At 43.2% G+C, this 19,583-nt stretch overlaps 1 protein-coding gene across 2 annotated transcripts in view; it reads right to left on the reverse strand.

Moving 5' to 3' along the window:
- Positions 1–19,583, reverse strand: part of Scg5 (secretogranin V) — a 44,529-nt gene that overhangs the window by 5,867 nt on the left and 19,079 nt on the right. For both annotated transcript variants that reach the window (XM_042275913.2, XM_016002393.3), the window contains exons 3-4: positions 7,639–7,788; positions 4,648–4,760 (exon numbers count right to left, since the gene is read on the reverse strand). In XM_042275913.2, the coding sequence (XP_042131847.1) occupies positions 4,648–4,760; positions 7,639–7,788 (263 nt within the window). The remainder of the gene's footprint in view (positions 1–4,647; positions 4,761–7,638; positions 7,789–19,583) is intronic.

Genomic DNA, 19,583 nt, shown 5'->3' on the forward strand with positions numbered 1-19,583 from the left:
ATTGGCAGATGTGATGTGAACAAAAAAGTAGACAAAATGGATGAAAATAAACCACCCACCTCCTCTGACACCCATTTGTTAGTTCCTTGGGGATGAGTGGCCTAATTTCCAGGAGTGCAGCTGGTTTAAGTTCATTAAAGGGTTCTCCATTATGTCATCAAGATTTTGGACAACTCAATTCCATTCCTAAAGGACCCTGGAGGATGGATATCTTCATGAAGAACTCTCTGGTCCTATGGCTAGGCTATAGAAAGTACAAGGATTAGTGATGCTAATTATCAGATCGGCCATGAAAGTAAGGATGTGTTCAAACAGGTGCTAGAGTTGTGTTCAAAGGAAGGAAAAGCCAGCTTGAAGAAATTCCTACTGCTTAAATGCAGGACACTTTGAACATCAAAATTAGTAATGATGTATAGAGGTACTAAAGAAATAAACAGGTTTGTAAACAAGAAAAGAAGTAGTGGAAGCTTCTTATGAGAATAGGATGCAGATTAGCAAGTGGAGAAATAACAAGAGAGCAAAACTCATAATTCTGCAGCAACCATGGTTATAATTGATTCTGGTAAATACCATCAATGAATGCAAAATATATTGGTTAACAGTTTCATGGTGGTCAGAATATTTATAGTCTCAAAGTAGTTTCCCACACGTTAACTATTAATTTTAAATTGCAAATGATTTAAACCAGAGAAACATGGACACCACTTTATTAAAGGGAATGAAGTTATCACTAACGGGACAAACTGAGACCTTGCACCCCCTTGGTGCATGGGCTAAGGATATACATAAACAGCACGACTGTGAAGATGCTTTAAAAGTTGGTCTGGTGAACACAGAGGGAATGAGTGACTCCCACACTCTTCATGTCTCCCATGGCTCAGCTCAGGCTCTGGTCAAACACTGATGAAAGTTATACGAAGCACTGGGAAAGGAGAAACATTTGTTTTTCTGACACAACTACAACCACTCAGCAGTAAGTGTGTTAGGGTAAAGGCTGACACCAGCCCTTGGCCATAGCCCTTGAGGATTATAGGTGAATGGAGGGGAGGGGGTTGATGTCAGCTTTTGGCTATAGACCCTCAGGGCTGTAATTAGTTATGTACATTGTGGGGAAGGCAACAAGTCCTAGGAGAGGACTGCATAGGCCACATGGTGAGGGATGAGTCATGAAGAGATACATGTATTTACTGTGTTTGTAAAAATGGGGTCCAGTTTCCAGCTCTGTCAATCACAAGCTCTGTTACTGTGCAGGCCACCCAGATCCTTGCCTTGTGTTTTCTCCTCTATAGAATGAGAGTGATGAGGATGGGCAGCCTGGATGAAATGATTGAGGTAAAATATTAGCATAGAGTCTGGCATGTAACATGAGCTCCACAAATATTATGATTTCCTATTATATAGCAATTATTGGTGTCTTCCCATTACCCACCACAGGGCCCAGACGTCATATGGTGCATATTTAAGAAATGTGACCTGATGTAGTAACAAGAAAAGAGCCATGCAGGAAACAAGACAGACACTGCTATTTGTAATATGTGATTCATTGCTAAAGATGCAACTCGGCTCCAGATAATATAAAAACAAAACAGGGAGGCAGTACCATCCAGGAAGAAAGCAGGGGGCCTTGTGTGCAGTTTGTCTGAGAGATAACGGTTTTGCAAGTTGAAAGGATAGTTGAGCTGCAGACCGGCTTCAACCTCTTCTTCTATATAAACACCCAGGCTGCTAGAGACACTCAGTTCACACTTCCATGCAAAGATCAAGCAGGCACTGTTTTATTGCTAGGTGGTAATGAGAAAATAAACAAGGAAACTGAAGTTTAAACAAACACATAATTAGAGCTGATAAGAGGCATAAATGTCATTCCTTGGCCATTGATCTGGGACAGCACTTTTTATACTTGGTCTTAAATTCTAGTCTTCAGCTCTGATGTGGACAATGAGAGAAGCACAGTGTTCCAAGGAGGGAGAGGGAAGGAGTAAAAGGGGATGTGAGTGGAATTGAGAGGGAGCTTCTGAAGAAGAGGATGGTGGCACACGCCTTTAATCCCAGCACCCTGAGGCAGAGGCAGGCCGACCTCTGTGAGCTGAGTTCGGGGCCAGCCTGGTTTACATAGTGAGTTCCAAGACGGCCAGAGCTACATAGAAAGACCCTGCTTCTAGACAGACAGACAGACAGACAAAATAAATGCTGGAAAGAGAAGTTACCATCTCTTCCACACCATCACAGCACCAGACGGGCTCTGCCCACACTCAGACATTTCCTCAGTTTCCCTTCTTGTTCTCAGGTTAAGCCTTCCAGTTAGCCATGTCCCTCCCCCAGGACCTCAGTACTGGCTCTCCTTAGTACCTCAACTTCTTCTGCGGCTAAGGAAGAATCAGCCCCACTGGCCCCACATAGTCCTCTGCCCTAGGCTTCCATCTTTCCTAGGAACAGCACCTGGCCTTGCACTGTATCAGTGCCAAATTGGGCCACTTTTATCTTCATGCCTTTTGTTTCAAGACTGCAAACCCCTTGAAAGCACAGAACCACTTCTTGATGGATACTGAAGCCTGAGCATCTAGCATAGTATCTAAAGTAAGCGGGCTCAGAACCAGTTTGCTCCCTTCTGAAGCTGCTTGGCCGTTCCTGGGTCCTTTCCCAGCACTCCTCTTGATTCTCTCTTCTTTCCTTGCTTATCCTTACTCCTTTAAGCTGGCACACAAATGCATAATGTATCCCACCCTCTCTTCTTCAAACGCCTCACAGGAAGAGTTTATGTTATCCCTTTCACGTAGATCACCCCTGTCTCTTCCTCCCTCCCTCCCTCTCAGGTTATGTCTACACCATATAGTCATTCTGTTTAGTTTATTTCCTTTGAAACAGCACAAATTCTTATCTTCATCACTACATTTAGGACCAACATAAATGGAACTATTTTTTTTTATTTTCTCCATGTTCTTTCTGTCTTTTAGTCTCCCTCTATTTTATCTCTTACTATTCCATTGGGATACATTTTATAGGAGATTTTCATAATAGCCAAGGTACTTTTCGTTTATGTTTAAACTGTACCAGTGAGAGAAAGCTTGAAAATAGTTCTACAAGACAACTCTCCCTAACAGAACTATATATGTCAGGAACGATAGAGAGCAAGAGTGGGGGGTGGGCAGGGGGAGGGCAAGAATGATACAAATTGTAAGTGCCAGGTTAACTCAAGAGTGTTGCTTCCCTCCCTTAATTTGGAAATGTATTTTGAAGACAGAGGGAACTCAGCTGACTCAATGCAACATGAAGTAAGATGCTAGAAAAAAATGAAAGTGATTATTAATGAGGATCAATTTCTCTGAAATAAGTAGAAAGAAGGGAAAAGTCTATTTTCCAGGTTTAAGTGTACACTGCAACACAATAAGCAGTGTTGTTAGCACTGACTTGAGAAGATCAGAGGGTCAGAGGGCCTTCGGTCACCTGGAGTGTCTTTGGAGGGAACACCATTCACTCATTCCAAAGATGCATTGACCACCTACTTTCCTATGTGAACCAACACTGCTCAGGATTTCCCCATTTTTCTCACATGGCTTCAGCACTGGATTACACAGGCCCAACCACAGGCACCTAGACACATTCCCACTCAATTTTAATCGTCTTTGGCTCATTGTTCCAGCCTCTTGGGATCTTCCTGAAACCCGACTTGGTCATCCTGAGTTCTCTCTTCCAACTTTGTGTCAACCACTGAGAATCTGGGAAGTATATGATCTGTGTTTTTATTTCAAACATAGATTAAAAAATGTGGTGTGGGGTAGCACTCAGACATGCAGGGTACCCTGTACCATTTCCCCGCCCGCCTCCTGACAGATACTTCAAGTTGTCTTTGGGTGATACTCTGTTGACTTGGCTGTATCTCTTCACCTCTTCCAATGGGAGATCAGAAAAGATCTTGTCAAATACTTCCATAAAGTCCAAGCACACCATGCCCACTTCATTTCCCTCATTAAGCTGGCACGCAGATACATAATGCTGGCAATGGAATACTATGAGCAGATCGACAAAACTTGTTTTGAGCGCACCAGTGCCAAGTGACCATGATTTTTCTTTCCAAGCGCTTCATTGGAACAGCACCCTTTGTTGACAGCTACCCGTGGTTGCATGCAACTGACAGTGAGCTCACCACCACACATCTGGAGCTCTATCTCTCTTTCCACAGAGCAGACTTCTATGTGTCTGTGTCCAACTCTGAATGTCTTTATTTCTTTGATTCTGCAGAGATATGTGCAGATCATCTCCCTTAGAAATCAACTTTACAGAGTTCCTCAGTGTCTTTTCCTTTGAAAAAGTCTTTTTCCTTTTCACGGAGTCTGATTTAATGGCATGAAACACTAGGGAGACAGGGGGATTTTATGATGCAGGCCGTGGAGAAGGGCAGAATAGAAGCCCCTGGAAAGTATATGGTCCAGATTGCTGTCTCTTCCGACAGACTCAGTATACTGCTCTATAGACACGTGAGTGTGGTCTGGAATAATAATTACAAAGAGTCCCCCTCAGCCAGAGATTTCTGAGGAATCAACTCCTAAACAATTTTTCTTTCTTCTCCCCATGCATACTATTCATCTCTGGCATCACTAACCCCAAGAGATCAGAGTGAAAACTACCAGCTCCTGAAAATGTACTTACCCACTTGCCCAAACCTGGGTAGTCATGTTCTGGATCAAAAAGGTGCTGGTTTAACTGGAATTCTCTACTGAATTCTGCAGTGTCAGGGGCATTTTCTAGGCACCCATCATCCGCTGTGGAAAAAGGTTTTTTAGAAACTGTCAACACATCTGTTGAAAGTTAACTTATTAGAAACATTTAGACACATAAAGGTCATAGTCTGTTCATATCAGACACTCCAAATCACGTTCCCTCTGGGTTCCAGTCCCTCTCTACTTGTCATAAGCAGCCACTCCAAGAGCAAAGACCTGTTGGCCGCCCTCCAAACCCACTTCTCTTTTCTCCTTGGCACACAGCAAGGCTCATTTTCCAGCCTTTCTTTGCAACAAGGTGGAGTCATTTACCTGAGCCCAGGCCAATAGAATGTAGGCAGAAGTGATATATTCCACTTCCAGGCCTGTCCCCAAAACCTTTTAATGGTCCACTTTCCCCAACTCTACCCCATCTGCTGGTCTGCATGCTGCCAGCCAGGGCAACTGGGGGCACCAAGAATCACAAAAGCAGAACCATCTACCTCTATCATTTCTTTACCTCTCTCTGATAGGACTTTATGTAAGTGAGAAATAAGTTTCTGTCGTGAAGAACTTTAGACTGTTTCATTTGCTTTCATGTCAAATGTTCCCTTAAGTTTCCATTCCACATGAGTCCCTCTCTTTCTCTTGGGTGATGTCCTCAGGAACCACTCCAGTGCCTTCAGACAAGTCGTGGTGCTCTGTATAACAGCAGCAATGGCTTGTGTTTTATTTACAGTGAGGCTTAAGGTCAAATCCTAGCTCTAGTGGCATCTATAGGTTCAGCTTTTTAAAAGTTAACCTGGCTTCTCTAAGTCTGTTTATTTACCTATGAGATACAAACAATCAAATATTTACTACTTGCTCTAAGAAATGAAGGTGGCCATGCATGGTACCATCGGCACACGGAGGTTTGCAGTATGATTAAAGCCCCTCTCAGCCACCTCCCTTTAAATGAAAGTTTATTCCAAGATAGCTCTTTTGTTGTTACTTATTTTGCTTTTGTTTTTATTGCTCTCTCACAGAGGGCTTTACTCTGTGGTTTAGACTTGCCTCAAACTCATAATCTTCCTGTTACTGCCTGCTGAGGGCTGGGATTGCAGGGATATGCCAAAGTACCCAGCTGTGATAGTTCACTGAAGTATACACGCTTTCCATTCAAACCAAAGAAAGCAGGTTGTCTTTCCTGGCTTCTGTTTTTCTGTAAGATCTATGCTCTCTAGATATGATCCCCTAAAAGTGAGTTTTTAAAACTTCCTGCTTCCAATGTATTTTAGACAACATCTTTAAAAAATGATAAATAGGGGCAAGAGATGCATGTCACTGGTTGAGTATGTGTAAGACCCTGGGTTTGAGTCCCAGCATCATAAAACGAAGCAGGGGGGAGCGGGGGGGGGGGGGGGAAACAGAGGCTGGGAAATTTTGTGCTAAGCCTGAGTAGGAAAGAGGCCCTGCCCTCTCCTGCTAGTTTCAAAGGGACAATGGCCTGTCAAAGTCAATACTGAGAGGGGATCTATTTGCAATTAGCAAGGTTGTCTAGCTCTTAGGACTGAACTGAAGTCTTTAGACATGCAGTGTATCAGCCCTGAGCACCTGGAAACTAGTGTGGGAATCATCAGTTTTCCAAACAATTCTCAGTGAGACTCCCCACTTCTCACGGAGCCATCTCTAACGTCTTTATCAGGTGGGAAAGGGATAGCAAGCAGAGTGTCCAAATGCAGCAGCTGGTTTTTGTGACCTTTTGGCAACTCTTTCTCAAGTACCTTGAGACTGAGATGTAGTGTTAAAGCCTTGTTGATGGCCAGGCTGAGATTTTGGGGGGCTGAAAATATGCTCTAGAAGTCACCTTCCAGCTAGCCCTGTAGCCAAGAGTTGGATTCTAGGACCTGCACTGCCCTGTGCAGGGAGATGGGTGATGATTCAGACAAGAGCCTGGCAGGGCAGGGGCAAGCCAAGGTTCGATTTTGTGTCACTGGACTGTGCTGTTCTGTATCACTCAGGTCCCTTTGTGTGGTGGTCTTAAGAGATTCTTCTCCAAGAGTAGCTAAATTTAGCAAACGATCTCCACTTTTAGATTGCCAGTTGTGTCAGAAAAACAATGTGGAGAATGTTAGTGTCATGGATCAGTAGCAAAGAGAAAAGCAGATTCTGAGGCAAAGTCTTGCACTGGGATCTCATCCACCTGTCAGCTCACTCTGGTTGCTCTCCTCTCAGTGGTGTAAGTACATGCACAGAGTGCTATGTCACACAGGTCTTGCTTGGGATAACCCGGAACCACACTGTACATTTTTTTAAAGGCATTGAGTGTGCCATATTTCTATAGATGAGACGACTGAAGCCTAAAGAAGTGACATATTGTGTGGTTAACCCTAGGACTCAGATCATGTGGCTCACACTCTGGGTCTCTTTCCCTTATCTTCCAAAAGTAGGTTTCAAACTTCAGTGTGCTCCAAGGCTGGTCACTGCACAGACAGCTGTGTCCCAGGCTCGGAGTGTCTGATTCAGTAAGTCTGATTCAGCCAGAGGATCTGCATTTCTAGCAAGTTCCCAGGTTATGCTGCTGCTGCTGCTGGCCCAAGGACCCCACTTGAAGAACCTCTGTGTTACACTCTATCATATCAACTTTTCCAGACCCCCACACTCTGAGCTACTCTTTCTTCCTACCCATCCAAAACCCTAGAAGCAAGTAAAAGGTGGCTGATGGGCTTGGTGCCAGCCAGTGACTAAGGATTTCCTGTCATCTAGGGCCAGCCTCCCCACAGTGGCTCAATCTTATCCAACTCCCATGTTGCTCCACCCAACATGGGAGCTCTGTGCTTTAGGGAAGAGAGAGGCCTCACCCTAAATAAAAAGAGGAACATTCTGCAGAGAGAGCCCACATTGTAGCTGGGGTCAGAATTTCCAATTACCTCCCATTATAACCCAAGGCCATGTTCCTTACCAGTTTTCCCAAGAGGACAGGGATTTGGAGGGTCTGGGTAGCCTTGGTCCTCACTGAAGTCCTTAGGAATGTTGTCACCAGTCAACTCTGCCACTATGTTAGGGATGTTGCCGAAAGGACCCAGATGCTGAAGACCCTCATGAGCTCCACCTGCAGTGGGAGGAAACATCTTTGAATTGACATTTACTCAGCAGACCACATGGACAAAGTACTGTGCTTAGTCAGCAAAGGAAACCCATCAATTGCTTCCTGCCATCTTGATGTTTGGAATTTAGATACAGAAACAGATACACAGTATACATCAATCATTTCTTCAGAATGTGAATTGTGCATGACCCTCATAGAAATGTTAAAACGGCATGATGGAGCTTGGAGGAGAGATGGTTCCCTTTGGCTGGTGGGATGTTTGGGTTTTGGGATGCTCACATAGGTGAGCAGGACTCTGGAAGTTGGCTATGGACTTGAGTGGGAGTGAGGGGACACACAAAGGGGCAATTGTCACAGAGGTCTAATAGATGGAAAGAACATAATGGGAGGGAGGAAATTAAAGGAAAAAACTCATTAACATTCTGACATCTTAACAACTGAAATTTTGATTGCTCCAACTGTTCTCGTCTGTATATATTTTTCTGCATAAATCTTTACAGGGGCTGGGGCAATGGCTTAGTGGTTAAGAGTGCTTGCTACTCTTCCAGAGGACCTGAGTTGGTTCCCAGCATCCACAGTCAGCAGTGGCAACTGCCTATAACTCCAGCTCTAGAAATCTGACACCCTCTTGTGGCATTAGTGGGCACCCACCCTCATGTGCACATACATATGCAAATAAATGTAAGAAAAATTTAAATCATTGTAGTCAGAATTGTTTCTCTGGTCCTGCCAAGCCCCCACAGTCATGCAGCCCACTTATAAAATAACCACTCAGAGGCTTATAGTAAGTATAACTGCTTGACCATTGGCTCAAGCTTATTACTGACTAGATCTTAATTAACCCATAATTCTTATCTTTGTTTAGCCATGTGGCTTGGTACCTTTTCTCAGTTCTGCCTTGTCATCTTGCTTCCTCTGTGTCTGGCTGGTGACTCCTGACTCAGCCCTTCCTCTTCCCAGAATTCTCCTTGTCTGCTTATCCCGCCTATACTTCCTGCCTGGCTACTGGCCAATCAGCATTTTATTTATCAACCAATCAGAGCAAAATATATTCACAGCATACAGAACGACACCCCATGGCAAAATATTTTATAATTTTTATTTCCCATTAAATCACAAGACTCTTTCCATTTGTCTGCTTGTGCCCCATTTCTGTGTTTATGAGGGGCAATGTTGTTTTATATCTAATCAGTGTACCATGACACATTAACTCTTCCTTTATTGTGAGACACTTAGTATTTCCCAATTTACTTTAAGGCCTTAATTTTTTCCATATTTTGGATTAATTTTCAACAGGATAAGTTCCCAGAAGTAAGTCAAATTACTAGGTCAAAGGCTATAAATGTTTTTATGGCTCATGATATTGTACTGCCAAATGATTTCCAAAAAAAGAGGTAGTAATTTACAAAATATCACTAAAACATGAGAGTACCATTTTTACAACATCCTCACTAGCATTTGGCATCATAAAATTTCATATTTTTTCCTTGCTCATTTAAATAGATTTGACTGCCAGATCAATCAAATAGCTTCTTTATGTTTATTTACTGGTTGTTATTTTCTTTTTTATGACTTGTCTGTTTATGCTTCTAGAATTACAATGTTTCTCTTATCAACTTATACAAATATTTCACTTAATAAAGATAGCAGGACTTTGTCACATTCACTGCAAGCATTCCCCACATTTGTCTGACTTTGAATTCTGGTTGTTATTATAATATTTTGCTAACATAAGCTTTTAATATTTGCATAGTCCGAGTTGTTTTTAACTCTCCTTTGTAATTTCTTTTTATCTGTCTAGACTTGTAAAATCATTGCCTCTTAAGGGTTATGACCAACATCTGGATATTTTAGTTTACTTTTAAAAATTAACTCTTTAATCCATTATTCATTTTAGTGTGTTTAAAATAGATAACCTATTATCCCAGCTCATTTGTCCAATAAATGTCTGTCCCCATTTCTTTCATGTCAGCAACAGACTTCTAAGTGCCTCATCCATACACAGACACAGCAGTGAATGAAAAGAAGTTCCCATGAATAACTTGTTTTACTGTACCTATTGTGCCATTCAACTGCTGGACTATTTCACCTGTAACAGTGACATCTTACAAGGTCAGGAAGCTTCCTTTTCCCAGAATGCTTCTTAGGAACACTTCATATTGTTCAACTTTGTTGGGACACTAGTGCTCCTCCTTCATAGCTGCATTAATCTATGTACAGGGTGCTCACAGATGACCATAGTGTGTGTGGGTGGGTGTGTGGGGGTGCTACTCTAAATCCTAGGATGACCTGTTGTGCATGAATTCCATGTTCACAAGAAGTAGGACCTTCCCATCTGGCCACTTTACCTAAGTCCAGCCAGGCAAAGCTCCCTTGACCCTGTGTGACTATACTGGTTTTGTCTTTTTGGCCAAACCTGGTCCTCTTTGGATGGGCACATTGTTTTCTTTGGGGTTGCAAACATATCCAAGTAGGATCATCATGGCTAGGCCTTGGCATCTTCTGAGGTGTTTTTCCATCACTGTCTCTGTTATGTTTGATTCAAGTTTAACCTTAAAGGGACAAACTTACCTACCTTAGTAGCATTAGCCTTCAAATCCAGACACTGCCAACATGCTGGGTTTCTTTGTGCTTATATTGTATTTCATTGCTCTGCAATAAGAATGGATGTCTACAAAATTTATGTATTTGAAAAAATGGTTGGGGCTGGAGAAATTGTTCAGTGGTTAAAAGCATTAGTAGCTCTTCTAGAGGACCTGGGTTTAATTCTCAGCACCCACACAATGACTCACAACCATCTATAACTCCTGTCCTAGAGTATCCAAAATTCTCTCCTACCCTCTGTGGGCACTGCATGTACATTGCATACATACATACATGTTGGCAGAACACCCATATATACAAAATAAAAATAAGTTAAAAGGTTTTTACTGGGCAGTGGTGGCACACACCGTTAATCCCAGCACTCAGGAGGCAGAGGCAGGCAGATCTTTGAGTTTGAGGCCAGCCTGGTCCACAGAGTGAGTTCCAGGACAGCCAGGGATACACAGAGAAACCCCGTCTCGAAAACCAAAGAAACAAACAAACAGGTATTTCTTTGTGGACCACTATAATTATGTGAATATTTAAAGTAAGCTATTTTATGTAACTCATAAGTAAATATAGCCAATATTCAACCCTGTTTATATTCTTTCATGTCCTTATTCATATTTTATCATAATCTACATTAAAATATATCTGCTAAAAATATTGTGCTACACATTAAAAATCTACTATGACTAATAAGTATCTGTCAGTCTCTTATTTCTTACTGTTTTCATGCTGTCACTCTGATGCTATATTAGTTGGTGTATCCATGAGAATAAAATTCATTTTAATTTTGTTGGTAACTGACTATTAAAATTAATTAGTAAACCATACTTTGGTTTAGTAATTCTGTTCTTTGCTTGTTACTCTCATCCCTCTGATTTGATCTGTATTTTTCACCACTCTGGATCTTCATAAAGTGTTATCCAAGTTACACAGTGGTAGCTGCTTACAGAAGTACTCTGGGAATACATGCTGTTTTTTTTCCCCCCTGAATTAATTTGTTTTTCCAAATTAACCTACAAACTGCAAAGGTTAAAGCAATGCATCAGTGCATTTGACACTGATATACTTGAAGCTTAGTATAACCCTGGCACTGTAGTCACCACTGTGCGTGTTATAGGGCATGCTTTCTGGTATGTCAATACATGTCTCTGCTTCTGAAAGCACCCTGGAATTAAGTGCCAGGAATTATCCAACTTGGCTCAGAGAGAATGCATGTCTTAATGCCCCATTAGTAATTAATGAAGGAAGCAAACACAGTTTCCCTTATGGAAAGGCTGCCAGAGCTCTGTTTACCTCTGTGCACCAGTGCCACTTAAATGAATGTAGGACTTGTTAGGAAGCAACAGATGTTTAGAACCAGGTAGATATATTAGAACACAAACTTCTTTTCAAACCATACTTAATGACATCAGATCCAGATGCAGGAACTGTGAAGATGTCAATGATGCTGTCCTGTGCACATCTAGAAAATAAGTTTAAAAATAGTGGCATGTGCAACCAAATGCTGCTTTTTTGATTCATTATATTGTTTAGAACAGGTCTGTTGCATCACATGCTAAATTAGCCAAAATACTGTGATATTACAGGTTCTTCTTGGTCTGTTTACCTCAGTTCCCTTAACTGTCTGACAACCAAACACATGTTTAAAAATCACTATTCAACCAATTTAAACATTTATTGAACACAGTCTATGTATCAAGACTTAAACAAAACAAAATATCTAGATTGAGTATTAGAGGGTGTAGTGGTTTGAATGAGAACGGCCCCCATAGGCTCATAGATTTGAATTCTTGGTCACCAGGGAGTGTCACTATTTGAAAGGATTAGGAGATATGGCCTTGTTGAAGGAGGTGTGTCACTGGAGGTGGGCTTTGAGGTTTGCAAAATCCTAAGCCAGACTCAATGGCTCTCTCTTTCTGCTACCTGTGCTGAGATGTAGAATGCCTAGCTACACCTCTAACACCATATCTGCCTGTATGCCACCATGTTTCCTGCCATGGTGACAATGGACTAAACTTCTGAAACTGTAAGCCAACTCCAGTTGAATGTTTTCTTTTGAATGAGCTGCCATGGTCATGGTGTCTCTTCACAGCAATAGAATGCTGATTAAGACAGAGGGTCACCTGTCAGTCAGATGACTGTGGATGCTGCTTTCATTGAGTTCTAGTCTTTAGGGAAGGAAGGAAGGAAGGAAGGAAGGAAGGGAGGGAGGGAGGGAGGGAGGGAGGAAGGAAGGAAGGAAGGAAGGAAGGAAGGAAGGAGAGAAGGAGGGAGGGAGGGAGGGAGAGAGAGAGAGAGAGAGAGAGAGAGAGAGAGAGAGAGGAGAGAGGGAGGGAGAGAGAGAGAGAACAGACATATACAATACAGCCAGTTGTAATGCATGTATCAACTGGGAAACAACAGGATGTTACCATTGGATAGAGAAGTATACAGCCCAGTCCAGGGGCATAAAGGACTTTCTGCAGGAAACTTCCTACACCCCTACCTCACGCTTTTTTCCTGGGTTCCGCACATGCCCCTTTGGGTGGCAGCTCAGCAGAGCTTCTGGGTTTCAGCCTCTCCCTAGACCCTGCAACTTGACTAACCTTAGTTCCCTGCTTTCCCTTTCCAACCAATGTACTTGTCTGTCTCAATGGAGCAAAGAGACATCCCTCAGAGTCCAGTACCTCCACATCTCATTGACCTGGAATGGAATTTTCCTGGTTAACTACAACTGCTTTTAGCTTCTAGTTCACTTTCATGAAGTGATTCAGGCTAGCTGTCAGTATGCAATAAGTGAAATCATAAAAACTGAATACCAATAAAGCCCCAAATTTTATCCAGCCTTGACCAGGTATGGGTTCACTGAATGATTTCTAAGATTTTCATAGAGTAGATCTATATACAACATTATCCAGTATTCTGAAGTCATTTGACTATGAGCACATTTTGCATGAGCAAAATCCAAAGTGAGATTTTCAATTTGTGGTGTTTTATCTCTCTTTGCTGGAGAAGATGAATCTTCACGTAGAGATCAATGTTGGTCAGAAACAAGAACACGTAAACAGACAGGCCTGGCCTCCCCTCATTCCCTAGTCACCACCACCATGCCCACTTTGGGTCTTGTTACGCTTTTAGTAGTTCCAAAGCACTTTTCTCTTCTGTGGAGAACTCTAGTGAGGTCAGTAGGACAAGGGCCGCTTCTCATAAGTAAGAGAATTCTGGAATACAGTTGTTTGCCTAAAGCCTTACAGCAAGTTTGTAGCCTGCTGTTTTGTAGTCTGAGGCTCCAGCCTGATAGCCTCTCTGAATGACATCAGGAGTGCACCGTGGGACTTTGTACAGCCCATGTGCACTCTCTCCAGGGGCTTCCCATTGTTTTTTTTTTTTTTTTTTTTTTTTTTTGCTTGTTTGTTTGTTTTGTTTTTTTAAGATCAGTTCAACTCTGGAACAGCAATGACTTGCCAGGACACCTGAGGTCTCTGGTAGTTCCTAGCTCCCTCAGGGGGCCCAAATATGTCAGTGACCAGGGGTTTGGCTTCCCACTGCAGAGCAAGATCCCAGCAGAAACACTCTGAGATGGGAAGGCAGCCTCTGTCCTCACTCCAGCAGTTCCTTGGTCTCTGATTGCTGCCTCGTGCCAGAAGGCTCGGCGTGTCCAGACGGAACCCCCTGCGCGGCGGGCAGACTTCGCCTCACAATCTGGTAACACCCTGACAAGTTTACAGCCAGTGGAGTTCCATCAGTGCCTCGCGCCCCATGCCGAGGCTGTCTGTGGAGTCATGTACTTGGGCACCAGTGCTGGGCAATAAAGGAGAATTGTGGCGGGGCAGCCTGGTGCCAAGGAGCTAGTCACCCACCTCATAAAAGGGGAGTTCCGTGAGGAGAGTCTGGCAGGGAGAGGGCATAGACTCTTCAATACCAGCCATTCAGTGGAAGGGACGGGATCCAGCTGTTTGCACCTATGCTGCCACAAGCCGCAGGCAACTAAAAATACACGGCAGGCCCGTCCTGAGTCCCTCCAGTGGCTCCATCCATCACGTAGGAAGCCACCACCCGCTTTCTTTTGTTAATGTCTGGGAGAATGGAGCAACCACACAAGCTGTTAAAGGTGGCCTGCCTTGTCTTCTTCTCCCCGTCCCCTTCAGACTCTTCCGAGAGAGCTGAAGGGGCAAGAGAGGCCTCGCCAATAGACATTAGGGATGAAGTGAGGAGAAAAAAGGAGGTCCCCAGCCTGCACCTAGGACAGAGAAAAGTAAAGTGGGTAAGGTGTCTGTGCTCTCCTTCTAGAGACCACAGACCAGGCACAGCGGGTCAGGAGGCTGGACACTGTCCATGTGAAGGGGACATGAGGACACTGAGATGGACCCGTGTTTCAGGAACTTTGAGTCTTAACTCAGGAAAGTCTCCTTTGCTCTGAAAGTTTGGGGATCACCCTACACACTACACACACGTGCACATAACTTGTACACACAAACACACAGACACACATAAAACTTGATGTATGCACACACAAACACACATACATACACACACAACTTGATGTACACACAAACACAGACACACATAAAACTTGATGTATACACATACAAAGACACACAAACACACATACACACACAACTTGATGTACACACAAACACACACAGAGACACACATACAACTTGATGTACACACACACACACACACACACACACACACACACACACACACACACACGATTCCTGCAGAGAGACAAATGTTCTAAAATTCAGGCATATTATGAAAAGCCACTGTTTCCTTAGCTAAGGAGGCACAGGCAACAGAACCCAGTTACAGAAAGGGCCCTTATGGATTCCCGATGTTTCCTGGTGTTTGGGACTGGCTTCATGCAGACCTGCTGCCATATCGTGCGATTCCTTAATCTCCCAGTTGGATCTCAGTTTCCTCGTGGGGATGAGATGCTTGGAGGAGACTCGAATCAGACACTACGTATTACACAAAATGCTCATGTCAGTGCCATGGTTTACCACTGAGCGTTCAATAAACATCAGCTGCTTTGACTCTGCAGTTATATTTCCCAACAGCACAATTCACAGAGCCGAAGTCAATCATCCTACATGTCTTCATCCTAAAGATCACAGTTCTGGATCTGAGGTTTTTGAGCGACAGCAGCTCAAAACGGAACATTTCGATGACATCTATGAGCCCTTACCAGTTAAAACTAGTTAAATTCACATCTGAGTTCATTCCGCTCACTGTTCTCAGAGCAGTCCTTCCCAAACTCACTCACACTGCTCGTGAGAAGCCTGCCTGCTAACGGAGACAAAAGATGTCCCTGTGGACCAACATCTGACATAAATGCCCACTTGGTAGAGCAGACCATGAGCACATGGAGGAAGAAAGATGTGTTCCTAGCATGAAGAAATGAGCATGCCAACCTCCTCTCTTCAGCATGGATGTTGTGGTCTCCCTCTCCTCCACCCTATTAGTGAAAGATGCTTAAAACGGACAGGGCTTATGTGACAACAACTGCATTCCTTTGACTCATGACCTATGACCCCAAAGTACACAGCACTTGGTGAATGGGAAAAACAAAGGAATGATTCTGTCTATGCCCACTTGGCTTCCCCTTGCTTTGCCTCAGGGCAGGGCTTGGGCCTGGGCGGTTTGCTTGCAATCCTTGCACCCCGCCCCCAAGTTCAAGCCTGGCCTTACACAAGTTCAGCCCTACAAGCCCACATGGAGAGCTCTGCATTGGGCAAATCTGGCAGATCCACAAGTGAAACTGATTGTTCAGATGTTTTGGGCTGAAAGGCATTTGTTTTCATTCCTCTTCTTTCTTCTGCCTTCTCCCCGTCATGCTAGGATCTAAAACCCTAGGGCTCCTTCGAGACCAGAGGCTACAAGAGCTACTCGGAGGCATGCGGGCAGTGAAGGCAGAATCGAGGAGCCTGGGTGCACGGCATTTGTAGGCTCCACATCTCCATGTGGTCCCAATTTAGGATCCCAGGCAAAGTTGTTTATTTTAGAAAAGCTTTTTAGTTCACTTTTAAGGTATTTGTGCTTAGACACTGCTTGCTTTTCAAAAGAAAAAAAATGTTGATTTTTTTTTCACCAAAGTATGTTTGTTTTGGCTGTTTATTCAATTGCCAAAGTTCAAATTTTATTCTATGAATTTAATTTTCATGAAGCCACCATGAGCCCTGCCTCTCTCAATACATGCAAAACACAAAGAATAAAACAGAATAATTTGGACATGAGATAGTTTCTGGGAGACATGGGAACCTGGCAGGTTTAAGAAAAGCCATTTTCAATAAGTAATTTTGCAGACGTGCTTCTAGCTCCTTCACATAGCTTTTATTTGTTGTCTGAAATGAAGAATCAACTCATCGAATTATATAGAGGCCTGGCATACCTTTATACTGAGATTAAAGGCCCATTTTTGATGCTTTACAAACTTTATTCTGATTCCAGTGTGGAGTTCCTATGGTCCATCAGAGCGGAGCCCATGTTAAGGTATCAGTAGTATTTGAAAATAAGATGGTGTATGTAACATGAACTCTAAATGGTCTTTTAATAAAAACCTAGAACCAGATATTGGAGTAAATGCCAAAAGATCAGGAGACAAAGGAACAAGCCACAGCCACATCTTACCTCTAGGACTCCTCAGCCTGAAAAAGCTTCAGTTCCTGTTTCCTCATGCCTTATATACCTTTCTCTGCCCAGCCAAATCACTTCCTTCTTAGTGCTGGGATTAAAGGCGTGTGTGCTTCCCAAGCAAAGGCATGTGACTCCCAAGTGCTGAGATTAAAGGTGTGTACCACCACTGCCTGGCTTTGTTTCTCTCCTAGACTGAGTCAATCTCATGTAACCCAGGGTAGCTTTGAACTCACAGAGATCCAGATGAATCTCTGCCTCCCAAGTGCTAGGATTAAAGGTATGTGCCACCACTATCTGGCATCTATGTTTAATCTAGTGGCTTGTTCTGTCCTCTGATCTTCAAGCAAAGGTGTATCCATGTGGAGGTGGTTGGGATTAGGTGAGGATATAGAAGACACTGGGTAAGAGATGATGTTAAGTCTCAGAGTTCCAGCATCTGGTTCCACCCCCAGCTGCACTTTGCTTTCTGAATCTTCACTTACCCCAACATCCTTTGTCCAAAGCTATTTTGTCCTCGAGGCCTATGTGTCATCCCACAATAATGAGTACTGATTAATAAACTGTATGATAATGAGTAATTATCACAACAAATAGTGATTAATAAACTGTAACCCACTGCATAATGTCTGTGCATCTCAGAGGACATCTATGATGATTTGATGTTCCAGAGGGGATTCACTAACAGGAACTCCAGGCCCCCTGATTTACCAGCTAGGTGGCGTTGTGTCAGGGTCTCAGGTGTGGAGAGTGTACACAGCCAATGTTGAGCCTGGTAGGCAGACAAAAATCAAGGTGAGCAGATGTCAGAGGCCAGGGAAACAGTTAAGAAACTCCTAATCAGAGAAGGGTCCACAGTTAAAATTTCCAACAAATAAAGGAAAGGCACAGAAGGCCCAGGAAAGGGAAGTGAAGAGAATGGGTGGGCACAAGACTCCAGAAAGTGGATGTGACCCTCTGCCCAGATCCAAACTCATTTAATGGCCTCTACTATGTTCAGCTTTCCAGCTAGCCTGGACTTTGAAAGGGAAGCGGGCCATATGTAACACATGGTCAAGACAGTAAAAACCCAGTGGCATAAAATGGACCCGAGAGAAAGCAAGGCCCAGCACTATTGTATCAGACCACAGTTCTACTCTATCAGCTACCCTAGGGTGCCAAGCCCCACACCAGCATAGATCAGGGGTACACAGCTTGGAAAAATAATCATTCCACAATGTCAGTGTCCATCCCTGACCCCCAACCCTAGTCTTCAGTATAAGACAAGGGCTTCAAGTTGGGTCAGGATAGGCCACTGCATCATGGCAGAACACTCTAACTTGACCTTACTAAGTAGTAACTGCAGTAAACCGCAATCTCTTGTTCCCTTAATCCACCCAAAGCTGCTAGAGATAAGTAAGTATCCTTTGTAAATTGCTAACACAAACATTTATTTTGGACAAAAAGACGATTCTTTTCTGTTTCTGACTTTTTGCAGATACTACAACTAAAAAAAAAAAAAATTCTGTCCTGAAGAGGGAAGTAGGGAGAGCATGTGATGTGTGTGCTGTGGGAAGGGATGATGAAAAATAAATGCTCTACCAAGCTTTGGGGATGTTTCTCTAGCTTGTGACTTTCCCATCTCCACAAACATTCCCAACTTCTTCCTTATGTACCCATAACATTTCTGCCTGGCAATCGTCATTGGGTATAAAGCAGCAACAGAAAAATATGACTAGGCACTTGTCATTTATCAATTATATGTCAGGTATGACAGCTGGAGCGGGGATCTAAAGGCATGAGACAGGAAACACACTGATCACAAAGGTGAGGGGCGGGGCATGAGGAACTCAATCTATGGAGGCCACAAGAGGGATGGGAGGCAGCACAGTCAGCAAAATGGGGCAAACACCACTTAGCTAACCCTTTTGATTTCTCTCCTACCCACGCATGATAATAATACAGGTGATTCAAGTTCATAAGTAACAGAGAACTTACGTCTCCATCAATCATCCTAACCAGAACTTTAACCAGGGTTAACTAGGAGCATCAACAGCCTGGGAAAGTTTCAATCTCTTTGACATTTTGGAATAGTAGACTGAAACATGGCCTGACAGCAATATAACATAAACCTCATATATAATAGAAAATTGTCTGGTAGCCTCATTTCAGAAAGTAGAAGGAAGCAGGTGAAACTAAGTTTTAGTAATTCATTTTAATCTATCTTAGCATATCCAGACCACTGTCATTTCAACAGGCAATCAATATAAAATCAATGTAATAGCTACCACTGAGATGTTTTACATTGTTTTTCTACACTATCTTCAGTATAGTTTGTATTAGGGAAGTTTGCAATTCAAGTGACCCATGTGGCGCATGCCTAGTATCCACATGGAACTGGTGACCAGTGTGAGGCATGGACAGGCATGCAGAGAAGGCTGTGTTGGGCCCTGAAAGCACAGTGTCTGTAGTCTGGCTTTCTGAGCTGGAATCTGACTCCATCAAACTGGCTGCATGTCCTCGTGTGTAAAGTGAAGACACTAAAAATACCAACATTTGGATGGCAGTCTAAGGATAAAATACTCTTCCTAAGGCTTTTTTTTTTCTGTTAA

The sequence above is a fragment of the Peromyscus maniculatus genome, chromosome 4 (genome assembly GCF_049852395.1).
Source record: "Peromyscus maniculatus bairdii isolate BWxNUB_F1_BW_parent chromosome 4, HU_Pman_BW_mat_3.1, whole genome shotgun sequence".
In the NCBI taxonomy this organism is placed as follows: domain Eukaryota; kingdom Metazoa; phylum Chordata; class Mammalia; order Rodentia; family Cricetidae; genus Peromyscus; species Peromyscus maniculatus.